The sequence below is a fragment of the Saccoglossus kowalevskii genome, chromosome 5, assembly GCF_978046115.1.
Source record: "Saccoglossus kowalevskii chromosome 5, keSacKowa6.1, whole genome shotgun sequence".
Taxonomy (NCBI): domain Eukaryota; kingdom Metazoa; phylum Hemichordata; class Enteropneusta; family Harrimaniidae; genus Saccoglossus; species Saccoglossus kowalevskii.
The window spans coordinates 42,419,230-42,433,836 of NC_140645.1; the positions used below are offsets into that span (position 1 = coordinate 42,419,230).

The 14,607-nt window shown below is 35.0% G+C and overlaps 1 protein-coding gene across 1 annotated transcript in view; it reads left to right on the forward strand.

Moving 5' to 3' along the window:
• Positions 1–14,607, forward strand: part of LOC100374391 (cadherin EGF LAG seven-pass G-type receptor 2-like) — a 71,337-nt gene that overhangs the window by 14,078 nt on the left and 42,652 nt on the right. The window contains exon 2 of the mRNA XM_085499018.1: positions 8,405–8,497. Within this exon, the coding sequence (XP_085355144.1) occupies positions 8,477–8,497 (21 nt within the window). The 5' untranslated portion in view covers positions 8,405–8,476. The remainder of the gene's footprint in view (positions 1–8,404; positions 8,498–14,607) is intronic.

The following is a 14,607-nucleotide window of genomic DNA, read 5'->3' on the forward strand; positions in this document are numbered from 1 at the left end:
TAATATATTTAAAAGTGCCTTTGTTCGTCCATATTAGTGTTACGACCATGGTATTTACAACATGAAATGGCATATTTAGACCGGAATAGAAGCGTACTCAATATTAACGAAGGTGAAGATATCATGAGGTACCGGGATTGCGACCCGCAATACGATGTGGTATGTTTTATTTGATATACTGAGAATTCATTCGTAATTAATTAATCAATAGTATTATGTGTATTGCTATATAAAGGTCATCAGTTCGTCGTCAAAAATATATAAATATAAAGAAATATGAAAATATGACCATCAATGTTTTATTGCTTTGCTTCGTCACTTCCTTTGATTTATAACAAATTGTTATTCAACCTGTCCCGCCCAACACGGCAAAATCATTTTAAAAAAGATGTTAAACACATTCTATAGCGGTAATCGGGAATTGTATCAGTTTTTCCAAGACTTATTATTTTGCAAGCCATAGTATTCTTACCGCCACATTTCAAAAGTTATTCACACCTCAACGAGAATTGTATTTGCGAACTATGATTTGAATATTTAAGAGTAAACGTCATACAAGCGTATGACCAATCCGAGTGTGTTTTGGGACAGTATTCTGGAATAATGATAAAATCATTAAAATTCATGAACTAAAAAAAGATGTTTAAAATGATAAAATTACAGTATATTCGTTTTCCATACCAGGGAAGTAGAATTGCCAACCCCCTGATGGCATATCGCAATTTACAACAATCTACCAATATGATAGATATTACGTCACTGGAAAATGTAACAACTTAATAAAACCAATTTGTTCAATTTCGTGTATCATTCATTGACGTAACAAACGGGCTTCAATACCCAATTCGTATTAGGTAACATACCTTTATTGATATTTAAAAAAAAACACACGATATTTCATTCAAGACGCTAAACATTAAATAGGGTTATATTAGTTGACTCAACATATAATTCAGCGATACTTCTTGTTTATCAGCAAGTATACACTTGCGTAGCTTAGCAACGATGATCGTCAAACACATGAATGGCGTCTCCCACGTTGCTGTGATTGACCTCGTCCAGCATGTATATCGTGGTAAATCACAATTAGAACGTTTCCGAATCTCACATTGAACCGTTTTCCAGTTACCACTGGTAACCATTTCTCGTTTCAATGGGACACGTGCTGTCAGAATAAACTATTATAATGTAAATCAGATGCTAACAATAATATTTCAATTTATATAATAAAATCAAAGATGAATATATGTAAAGAGTCATGCATTACGTTTTCCTTGCAAGAAATATTTATGAAGCCCTGCAAATGTCACATACCTTTGTTTGGATTTTAGTTAGCATATCACCCTGCAATGACAGTGAAAACACACACATGCACTTTCCCTTTATTCGGCTCAACACGAAGAACATTTATTTGGGTATATTTGCTGACAAAACTGTAACCACACACTGTTTCACTTGATTGCACACATTTTGTACCGCTAAATGGTCATTTCAAGACCACGAGATTCTATCAATTAATGACAATGAAGTGGTTGCTGCGGTGGACTTGCGATTGATTACCAACTAGCTTGACGAGTGTGCCACATACTCTATGGGGAGCGTAACCCCACTGTGAAATTTATTCAATAGCGTATGTGGATTCAGGTCACGGTATGCTTGTGCTTAACAAGATTCCGGAACAGCCCATAATTTTTCTATTATCCTTATAATGTTGGTCACGTAATTCCAAACATGGAAAATGGTGTGCACATAGTGGTACTTGAGATGGATAACATTCAGCGCCAACAGACTTAACAACATACATCAATTGGGTAATATTGCACATGACGATTGTAAACTACACAATAATTATAGTGGTGCCCTCTACGTTGAACACGGCTTATTATTGAAGCAAACAAGATTTAGCATGCCTCAAGTTCATGAAAGTTTCGGTATTTGAGGCATGCTATCTGTTTCGTTCTTTGAGTTTTTCCGAATCGCTATATTTAGAAATCCAATACCTTTTGGAGACAGATAGTACCACACCAGGCACGTGTTTTGACGTCACACCAGGCACGTGCTGTGACGTCAAGCTTTGCAGCATTCGATGTAAAGTGCCATCATTCTTAGATTATGTCGTACTTTACCACAAAACGTTTTAAAACCAAACAATCAATCATGTAGCATAGAGAATAAATTGCACCCATTAAAGTCAAAAACCAGAAATAGAAACTATTACAAATGCAAACACTATACAATTAATCGTTAGACTTTAAGGGTGGGCGCTCTTGTGAAGGTGGAGGACATAGTACTTATGTTGCTTTCAATGATGATTGTATACGTTTATTTCGCTGCCTTGTATTGTAAAGTGTTGAGCGGCAATGTGCGTGCAGCCATTGTTTACGTCATCCAGAATGTAGTAGTGAGTGGAACGTGACTCACACTACGAGTAATCTGGCAGTTAAACCACTGTTTCTGAGAACATTATAAAAGCTTCGCTTTCTGTCGAGCTGTTGTGTGCACGTAGGCGAGGTAGCTGGTATGTACATACAATGTAGTATTACAGTTTGCTCAATAAAATAACTTAACGATTGTTATATGGTACTTTACAGTTTGATAAAACAACAGAATTAAACATAGAATTATTAAATTGACCGGCGCTTAAGTTTTGAGACAAAAGGAAGTGTGCATAACAAGTAAAAAAGTAAAATTCTGGTCCATTTTCAAGGCTTAGTTGGTGTTTGTGTTAGTCAACACTGTAATGTATTTACGTCAAATGCACCCGACGAACCTGTTACGCATTTGGTTAATTCGCATAATTTTGCGTTAACACGACCTCTGAAATCATTCTACCACTCTCGCAAATTATAGACATTATTGAAATAATGCTAATGTAATATTCTCCATCCTTTCAAACACATGACATTAAATAAAATACGACACACTTTTCATTATTGTCCAAACTCAATTATGACACAATAATGAACAAGGTTTTTATTTATTTTTCTTTTATTTATGAAACCCAAACTGTCGACATATGAATATATTGTACTGATAGCTTGAAAAAAAATACACCGACATAGTCACACTCAATTTTTCATATGCAAATGACCAAGGTTTTTAACGTGCAATAATCACGGTACAGTCGATGTTTATGCAATATGTATAAATGCTGTGAAACATTGCATGTTATTGAGTCACGCGTACACGTCATGTTTGTAAATGGATCCCGCCCTGATGTACCGTCATGATAACAAGATTGACACTTTCGTAAACTATTGATTGTCGTATTAACGGTTTAAGAAAATTAGACCACGTTAATATTGAATGAATAATGAAGCTTAGACGAGGGCGATTCCATTTGAAGATAGCCTCATTTGAAGGGATCACGAAACTTTGATCTGCTATTCTAATTATAGTGCTTTGAGTGCCCCATTGGAGAGTGTTGTCCAAAACAGTACAACTATAAAGATAATGTCGTATAATAACGTTTATGAAACAATGAACGCGGAAACAATATGCAGTAAATCCGAGGTTTAAGGTTAAAATCCGAGTAAATTATTTCCGCGGTCGTTAGCCTTCAAGCCATAATTTGGATGGAGATTGCTATTAACTCAGTAGGCATCGCGATAAAGGTCAATGTCTTCATGGGAATTATAAAAAAAAAATGTACAAACAAATATTGTGATTGTAATAATAAGTCTTCACATTACTATCATCAGTGCTGGTGATATTACTGTTACTTCAGTTACTTTAATTGACAACTTTTACATTTCTCAAACCTAATATTGTTGATGTATTGACTAGTATGTAAAGACTCTCTCTGCGTTCTATTCTTTAAACAGATTCATTTGTATAACCATGACGCATATTCCAAGGCTGTAATCAGGGTGGACGCTTTGAAATAGACAGGAAATTTAATTATCTCCTACTGTGCTATCGAGAAGACGTTATGTAGTCGTTTGTCTGAGATGAGACAATTGCGTCGTGTCGTGGATTCTCGAATCGTGTGGCTAGACATCCCCTGTCTTGTCGTGTTTTCATTTCTTGTATCCACTCGACGCGCCGACCTATTCCAGGTGATACTTAGAAAAGTGTATGACGCCGAGTCTCATTATTCTCATAGATGTTTTGACTCTGGAACAAAGGGCATTGCTTTTAAGGGCTTCCTATTGAATTATATAATATATGGAAGATATGCTATTGTAATTAGAGGCAATAAATTGCCCGATGAGCGTGATTCCGATCTGTGGTATATCGGCAGTTTAGTATATATACATCTTGAAATATGACGATTTTAATTATTGGAGCATAATTCGGGTAATTAGTTGTGTAGTGCTATATATGTGGAGAAATATCTTTATGAAAATAGGCTTGATTGATTGATTCAATTTGACTCTCGTGTAAACTCGCAACCAGTAAACACCTCCTGGTTTTTCATCGTGATTCGAATCCCGGATGGCAAAATTCAAAACTTTCAGCATTCTAAAATGTGTTTGACCCCAGTACAAAATAATAGAAACCAGCCATCTCCTAGAAAAAAAAAGTAATTTCCGCAGAAGGCTGGCTCTTTCTCTCCTATTCACCCGCCATAAAACAAACGTAGACAGGTTTCACATTTGTGAATACACACTTATATATTTGATCATAAACACATACGGATATGCAATAAAATGCAGTCATAGAAAACATACATGCGTCACAGCAATGTTCATATTAGTCGTCATAATAAGTGCAGTCGCCATCCTGTCGCGATGATAACTGTCGCCTGCAGCAAATGCTCTGGGTATCGTATACAAATGCCACACTACTCATGCTTATTTGTGACGAAAGACGTAACTCATCGTTTTGAAACTTAAATTATTCGGATAAAAAACGTCATCATATAGGTTTTCGCTAAACCGTACCCCAATGTAAGTTTAAACACTGTTGATATTTAAAACTTGTTTAGTTTCATTTTAGCGTGAAATGGCGTAAATATATAATTCAATTATTACTAAATCCATGTATTGGCTAAAAATAATTATTATATATAAAACCTAGGGTTGCAAGATCTTCGTTTAATCGCAGTCTTTTTTTATGACATGTAATTACGAGTGTGTTATTTTCATCAGTTAGTGTCTTTTGCTTTAATTTTCTGGTTGTATTAAGGTGGAGAATTAATCAGAAAGTGGCACTAACTGTTAAGCAGATGTAAAAATTACAGTTTCTCACATATACATAAATAAGTAATAACAGCGAATTTAATGTACAATCTCGGCATGGGTATCATATTGTGCCAGTGAAACGTATTTAATTCTCGTGACACAGAGAGCTAGGCGGTTTCTATGACGACAGACTGCCATGTATAGAAAATGCGCCGGCGTAATTATATTGAATTTGTCAATACACTTTTAATTACGCGTCACATAGTCATAAATTGTGTTCGTGTTATTGTTGCTGGTCAGGAATTTTAGTTGAGTTTCTTGTAGACGCCGCTCATATACGAGCTGTAAATGAGAAGCAACCGTGCTGGCTCTTTATATATCTCTTTGTCTCTGGTATGTATATGTTAGTAACTTAGTTTGTATCCAATATATTGCGTCATTTCCGCTCTCGTCATTGCGTACAGCATTGGTATAGTTGATTATTGACAAGAATGTTAATCTCATCGCAATTTATTGACTTTTTATATTTTCCATTTAACTCCATTTTTTTAATTGCCTGATACATAACGTTAACATGATGCAAACATGTCACCGAGTATTGGGAAACAATGCAACATGGTCACAAATATTGACATTCTATTCACTTATATGCATTTCATTTGTCTCACTAGCAAAAACTTTGCAGAAACAATGTAACCATTATTTGTGTGTGTTCTTAAAGCGTCTCAGCGCGTTCTATTCATTTACACACAGAAACGCCGATCTCCGAACACGTAATGCGAGCAGGTTATCGTCTGCGATTAAAAAAATGACTTACTATGAACCCATCAATGTATTTTTTGTTATAGAGAGACGATGGCATTTTAACTAAATTGTGGGATAGTTGTATCTGCGGTATTTATGCACCTCAACGGTGAATTTAGATGCAGGGGTGGTGGATCAGTGCAGCTGAGAAAAACGAAGTTATCACGTTGCCACCGTTACAGTAATGTTGGGAGAATTAGAACGGCGAAACCATCAAATGCGATTTGAAACAAAATCACATATCGGTGAATCATAAAACCATCGGTATGTAGCGAGAACATTCAGATTGAAGTGTTTCAACATAATAATTTGTCTTGTAAGCGTTCGATCTATTTTTTGAAATGTACAAATGTAACGCTGGTGAGATAGCTACTGAGGTCAAAGGTCAACGGGGTGTCTATAGAAAAATATTTCCTGGCTTCATGTTCGATGTTGCACTTCACATATGTCGTGTATTTGCAATGGCGTGTCCTAATCAACGATGGAACGGTTCGCAGCCTCACTCATCGTTTTCCGTATTTACTCGGCCTGTCATAATGTGCGATATTTCCCCTACAGGATTAAAACAAAAACTGTCGACAGCCGTGCCTGATTTACTAAATATGGTTTAATCGGATTGATACAGAGTATGCTAGATTATTAGGTAACACTAACAAAGCATATTTAAATATTTATGGTAATATTTTCCAATTTCTCTTGTAATACTTTCCGGATAAAAAGAGACCTTGCCGATAGTCGACTGCATAACGCAGTAAAGCACATTTTAACAGAATACCCTGCTTAAGGACAGGATAATAAGTAGTTAACGCGATGTAATTAGCTGTAAAGCCTGAAAGACATTTTGAAGCAAGGTTATTTCAATAATACCATAATACCTTAGTATTGAAAATACTAGGCCTAACACATTTGATATGTCAACTGACAACGTACGTCAGTGTGACATGCATGCTATTGTGTGCACGGTTACCGAATATATTGTTTGTATTCGCTTATGTGGCATTGAACAATTCAGGTGAGTCATGTCACGTTATACGTTCTTGCACTGGGAAGAACTCATACAGAATTTGAAGCCTATTGTGTGATATGTTTCCTTTCTGGGATTTAACAATTTAGTATTAGGTCATCTTTCGTTGTGGAGCTTACTGAATAAGAGAAATATATCGAATTTAATGTATTGTTGACAGTTATACCTATCAATCCTGTATTAAAATATCCAAGATATGCGTGGTGCAACGACAATAGCTAATAATAATGACGACAGGCATTTATTTTAAAAAAACTGTCGATAAGAATGGTAATAGTGTTTCCGATTTCGGAAACCATCGGCGGCCGTAACTGCAAATATGCGTCAACCGACGAGTTTAGATGCCCCGCTTCATTAACATAAATTAGCATATGATTCGTGAGCGTAGAATCATGATTTCTGTTTGGCACTCGTACTTGGTCATATGATACAACAGATTGTCACCTGATATTAAGCTCATGACGTCACTCGTATCAACCAGCTTGGGAAGCAAGTGATATGAAGTCTGTAATAACATTATATCATAAACTTGGTTCTAACATGTCGTATTTGCATTAAATGTTCTCGATTGTATATATGATGATAAATTATTAAGTTATACACTGCGAACATTGCAATAGAAATGATTGCTACTACGTTCAAGCAAATGGCTTGACGGGAATAAAAGTGCTCTGGAAATCAATCATTGGGATTTGTATTTTATAGTAAAATACGAAACAATTCCCTAAGTTGAAACACTTTATTGATCAACGTTGATAATGTATGAACATGGTAACATTAAATTGTGTTTAAAAGTGATATTTCATGATTCTTCTATTTATAGTTGCAACTTAACAAACATCTTTCATTGTCTCAGTGTCACCAACATAAGGATCTTTCTAAGATTGAGTTAATTGATTTTGTTGTTGACCAACTTTAGTTATCCAATAAATAACGCTATGTAAGCTTTGCGAATATGTTTAAACATTGTTAATTGGACATGTCTGTTATATCCTGTTTTATTACCCCACGGATATGTGTCATATTTGTCCTATTATTATTTATAAAATTAGTAATTATTGTAATGGATTTTAAATATGAATATTTTAATATCTGTGTCTGTTATTTAGAATGACGTACAATTAAATGCTATAAAGTAGTGATATCAGCGTTTTAGGAAGGCAAATCATAGTATTCGTATCTATCAAATATAATTATACTCGTATAACATTCTTCTGCGAGTACAAAATGGAATACATCAAATCATTATCTTATTCCCTATTGATTGTTCATATAAATGGATAACGCTGACATACTATATGTGAAAGTAAAGGCTCCACTTTTATCACCCACCGTAGAGGGGGATATTAGATGTGTATATTGGTTACCTCATTAAATATTATGCATTCTCGCTGTATCTTTATCACGTGTAGACTGAAGTTGCTGATAGTTTTACTTTTTTTTCTTCCAGAGTTGCTATCAACACTTGAGCAGTGACTACGTGCATGATGATGGATAGTTGGCAATTGGTGAAGAGTAGTGCATGAAAACAATGAGAACAAAGGTATGATATTTTGATATGTTTGATTCTGAACAAATACGCGGAGAATAAATATGTCGCCAATATATCTTCAGTTTGACATATGGGAGTAAAAAGCAAGCGCAATGTGCGCCCACCTAGTTTGCAGATTTTCTTTCTAACATCCCGTTTCCCAGGGAACGACCAAACGTTCAACCCTAACTGCGATCGGGCTCGTTTGATCGAAGTACGATTTTTCAACAGTAGTTTATTTCGCGTGTAGTTGTCGCTGGGGACAGACGGAATATTTTGCACGGTTCAATATTCAATAGTACGAAAGACGATGGTATACATATACAAATGCTCTGCTAATTGTTTTTCCTCTTAGAATGAGAATTCCCTGTCATACTAAAACAATGTTTGGTCATGAAATTTCAAGTAGTAGGGGTAGCGGCTCAGCTTAAACGACCAAATAGTATTAACATGATCACACGTGTTCTTAACATGACTGTCGATTTGTATTCCGAGGTAATGGTCGATCGTCAAGCGTGTGTGTGTATCCACTGACTGGTGTATAAGCAAATTGTTTTAAACCTCGATGGTGAAGTGTGAAAGACAAGCAAAACTACTGGTTGATTTATGTTTGTTCATTTTCAGTATGTCCAGTTAAATGTTGTTAAATTACGTCTGTATGAGGATACTCACATTTACTTCGATACAGCCACGTTTGTCAAGTGCTAGCGATATTTCATAACAACCAATAATGTTTCGTTACCTCGATAAATTCCTTTTCTTGAAAACAAAATCAATATATAGTCTATATGGTGCGTTAGTACTAACTTTGTTATTTTGAAAATGTCAGCACCAACCACATTACCGTCGATTAAACGTTCGCTAGAGCTTACTTCACAACGCTAAAATACTAGGACTAATGGACTAGAAATGCGAACCGTAGTACACTTCCTCTTAATAATTTTATTTTGCTGTTTTAATACCTTTCCCTATACGCTTAGCAGACGTGTATGGCATAAATGTTGACAGTTAATAAAAACAATAATGCATTAAAATATTCTAAATCAAGAACAATTGATAGTTGTTAATTTGAACGACATTACTTTCACCAATTACAAGTCGTATATTCAACGCTCATAGCAACACACTGTGAAGTAGCAATTGAAATGGGAGTAGCGTTATGGCTGATTTCGCCTCACCAAAAACAACTATTGCAACAGACATGTGTAATGTATGCATAAGGTTTAAACTACCCATTGGCTTCGTTACGAGTTGGAAGCTTCGTAATCCGATGACAGGTTCACGCTAAATGGTATCTCACATGATTAACAACTCTCCATAAAAGACAAACTTAATAGAAAACGCATACGACGCGTCGAGTTATTCAACTTAAAGTCCAATTAGGCATTTGCGAACCCCATGATTTGATATTCGTCGGTTTAAAGGTTTCAGATTAGCCCTCTAATGACCTCGTTCGATAAATTGGGCATATGTAGTTCTCTCAATAATGTAACATCATAGCATCTCTTCTAATTTCAATCATTACGCCGTGTACCTATATGGTTCTATTTTACATATATATCGCATGTCATGTTGCGCAAAAGACTTTTAAATTATTGCGTGGTAACAATTGTAATTTGTGGAATGTATGCAAAGTAAAAATGCTATCTGTGATGAATCAATTGGTAATATTCACACCCACGTGTGTATTGCCTCGTACCCTGATTGGCTCTTTCGATAAATGCTTCTTTGCGTCACTGGACATTTGTAGATTACACTGTAATTGCAGAGTGAAATCGAGTATATAAACGACCCACAAAAGAATTAAAAAAACTATAACGACCCACAAAGAAATTACAATAACTATAACGCTTGCTAAACATTTTCCTAAATGTTAATGGTTAATTTAATAATATTTCCATAGGTTCAGGCTATTATCTAATGTGACGTGCGCTTTAAGTTATCATATATCAAGCTTTTAACTTGATTTAGTTAATTTCCTGCCTACAGTGAACTACTCACTTGAACTGGTCGTCTTCCTGTCCTAGAAAATTGGTTAACTGTAAATGAACCGCGTTTATATTGCCATGGTAATGTAAACATTTAAATGACGGAGGGTATAATAAAAATATATCTGTTTTTAAACGATGCAACGAGGAACAGAGATTTGACCCAGATTACAGTAGGCATGCCTCGGAATATAGTCATCTCAACAATTTGCAATATGAGAGATGAGAGTTAATTAACATCACAGTTATCCAATATAATTTTATTTTACTTCAATTACATCGAGCAGGTGTCTCGGCGGGAATAGTATTCAAATGAGAACATGAACTATGACATTCTTGTAATTCCAGTGTCATTATCTCTACGGGGTTTCTTTCACATACGCTATCCCAAGAAGAACTGAAATTAGCTTACTATCATAAAAACGGTCTGTTGAATAAAACGCCACTATCCATTCAGATGTTCATCATCGACGAGCGATCCATGCATTATCTTTCAACTGATATATGCTTAGCACCCCCGTTAGGAATTTGCGCGGAAAGTTTTTAGATTATATCTTTCTAAATCAGAAACACTGAACATGTGATAGGGGAGAAACATAATGATTCCAAATGACTAAATCATACCGGGAGCATTGCGCCCACAGCGCACGGACATTAGTAATCTAACGATAAACGGGAAAGTTTGCGGACAGTGAACATCGAATTTTCATTTGTAGAGTCAGTTTATTTCTTTGTAGTAGCATTTAACCACATAAATGTATCTAAGCCGCAATACTAGATCTAATCGTGGTTTCATTTTCAGCACGTCATATTAAGTAAACTTTCAAGAGCGGAATTCAATGAAAATAGGAAATATATTTCGCCGATTCAGTCGTGATCCCGGTATTTCGACGCTAAACCTACAAACAACTAACACTCAAATCACTACATATGATTTGCATCTTATTCATGGTCTTGTTAATGCTGTTTTTCTAACAGATGGTCAATGAATGTGTCCTGTGAGGAGGCGTGTGTCACAATCGGTTTTGTTGCATAATTATTTGAGTAACGATGACTAAAAAGTTGGAAACGGTGAAGTGCTTATATCAAATCTTACGATTCAATAAAATGTACAGCAGTTGTTTCCTTCCAAATAACTAAATGTAATGGCGTTACACGTAGGCACGCGTAGACGTAACTAGTCACGTATACCCGCGATGTCAATAAACAACAGAATTCGAAAACCATTTTCAATACGTCGACTTGTTTAAAATGTTTAAAGATGTCGTATCAATGTTATTATGAATGTTTCATTAGAAGAATGTGTCGGAATTAGGATATTTTACGAGTTTTAGGATATTTATTCCTCATTAAATAGTTTTTTATTGAAATAGCTGTGTTTAATAAAACTTGAGATACTCAGCTTGTTATCGTATTCGGAATTTGTCATGGTAACCGTAGAGTTGGCGTCTTTTACAGTAGAGCTAATTTGTTCTGCTTCATGCTCTTATATCGTAACTAGAAGGCATGGTCACTGACTAGCCAAATTATCTGATTACTCGGGTATGGGCCTATTTTATATATAATTGGTGCCAATGTTATTTGTGAAATTATTCATCGATTTCCGTAATTAGTCCAACCGATTTACATGAGCATTCAGGCATCATCATTAATAACTTAGCAACTGGACGTTTTCATTATGTGTACTTGTATTATACATTTACCTGACATGGTTAATTTCTTGAGTCCCTTCCCTCTTATCATACACGTACGCAAAATTAAAAAAAATATTAACTGCAACTGGGAGGTATATGAACATTTGTTTCCCATCGGGAAGACACATATTCATATCTATATATGAGTATATTGTGATTCATTGTAGTCTGCGTGACCAGGTTTTCCCAATCAGCTTGGTTTACAAAATACTTATTATGAATGTTTCATAAGAAGAATGTGTCTGAATTAGGATATTTTTCGACTTTTAGGATATTAAGTAAACTTTCAAGAGCGGAATTCAATCAAAATGGGAAATATATTTCGCCGATTCAGTCGTGATCCCGGTATTTCGATTGGTCGCTAAACCAATAAACAACTAACACCCAAATCACTACATATGATTTGCATATTATTTACATTCATGGTCTTTTTAATGCTGTTTTCAACAGACGACCAGTGATTGTGTCTAGACGGGAGGCGTGTGTCACAATATGTTCTGTAGCATAATTATTTGAGTACGATGAATAAAAAGTTAAAAACAGTGAAGTGCTTATATCAAATTTTAATGCAGAATTCTGTGTCTACATAAATCATCATTACCAAACCGAACATGTAATACCGTTAAGTATTGTTTATTTCAAGTCTCTTCACTGTTTTTAAACAGTTGAGCCATTTATATGTGGAATTATATAATAATATATTACATTATTCGCCCTGTTGTACTGCAGAGCCGGCGTAGCAATTGAACTGAAAATAACTAACTAACTAATGTAGTGGTGGTAACACTATTAATACTTCCATGATGTATAACACTGATTGAGATCGCATCAGTCACTTTTTAGGTATCATTGTGATACAATAAATTAACATGTTGATTCCAGTTATGACGCTATTTTCATTTTAATGTCAATTCTGTCTATCAATTATACGTGACCCTGGGTTACTTCATAATTCCACACGAACAACATGCAATAGTTATTTGCAGAACTGTTTTGTAGTTTTTTTATGATTTTACTTTTGCGTTTTTATACAGCCTTCTCTTGTGGTTAAAAAAGGTCATGCGGGCTTAGCTATAAAATCGAATGCGCAATATACCAATTTAAGGGGAAAATACGTACATTTCGTTAACATTTCATAGTGAGAATTGTAATTCACATATAATTTTGAAACTTTTAACTGTTACTATTAAGGGTATATCAGAATGCGAATTGCGCAGTCGCCACGACAGCTTTACATGTACATGCATCTGTTGTAAACTGTATATACGCATATTAATCTGCTCAAGATGTTTATAAGTTAGTCTTTGCTTATGAGGACCAATGACATTGATTCTGTGTGAGCTTACACAATGATAATGTTGATAATTTCTATATGTTTGCAATAAAAAATACCACAGCTGTACGATAATGAAAGATATTTAATACAATGTTTTAAAATCCTATAACGTCATATAACGAAACTGCTTTTGTTGGTAAGTATACAAATAATCTGCAATAATATTATTAGATCCTTACTGGAAGAAATAAACAGACTGACTGCTGATCGATTGAGACTTGTGTACACTAAAAATAATTCCATTGAAATTCGGTATTATAGTGAAATTGTAAAATAAGACGGGTTCCAATGGTATAAGAAATTTTATAAAAGTCGTAAACATGTTATTGGTCTGATTATATATATATATTGATCTGCAAACTGACTTGAGGTCAGCTGTTGATAACGAATATCAACAACTATACTCTTCTACTCATGTTGTATTGCTCTTCTGCATTGTTGACTCTAAGAAGCAAGTAATCAAATATTAGTTTAGTTCGTTGCGCTTCATTGTAAGAAGATTGGGATTGCAATTATGCAGAGAACTCCAATCGTAACTATCACGCCAGTGAGTTTATTGTGATTCCGGCTCAATGCAGCGGCTCTTATCGATAGTAATCACGAAACTTATTATAACTTTGAGTTCCTTCACATGCTCAATTTCTATACATTGGTGCTATACATTCATGCTTAGAAAAAGATATTTCTCACGGGAGAACATTTTCTGATTTCAATATCATACATTTGGATTGTTCAATTGCGAAAAAATACATTCCAGGAAAAAAGAAGATTAAGGCTTATCTCACACTTTCTTTTTTCAAATACGATTTTGAATAGTGCTTGTCCCAGTCACATTTGAAACTCTAGTTTCGTTTTGTAGCATGTACAGGTGTTTTTTACTTTGTTATTTGTAGTTCTTTTCTACACATATTTTACACAGTCACGACGATCGTTGCCAGTTATATTTAGCAAGTGTTGCCTTTAAATTACTCTATAATTGTATACCATGTAACAGCATACGCAAAGCATTCTGCGTGAGACTAGGGATTTCTAAAAATCTAAAAGTATCCCATCGTAGGATATATAAGTGCCCATCGCGCTATTAGATTTAGATTAGATAAAACT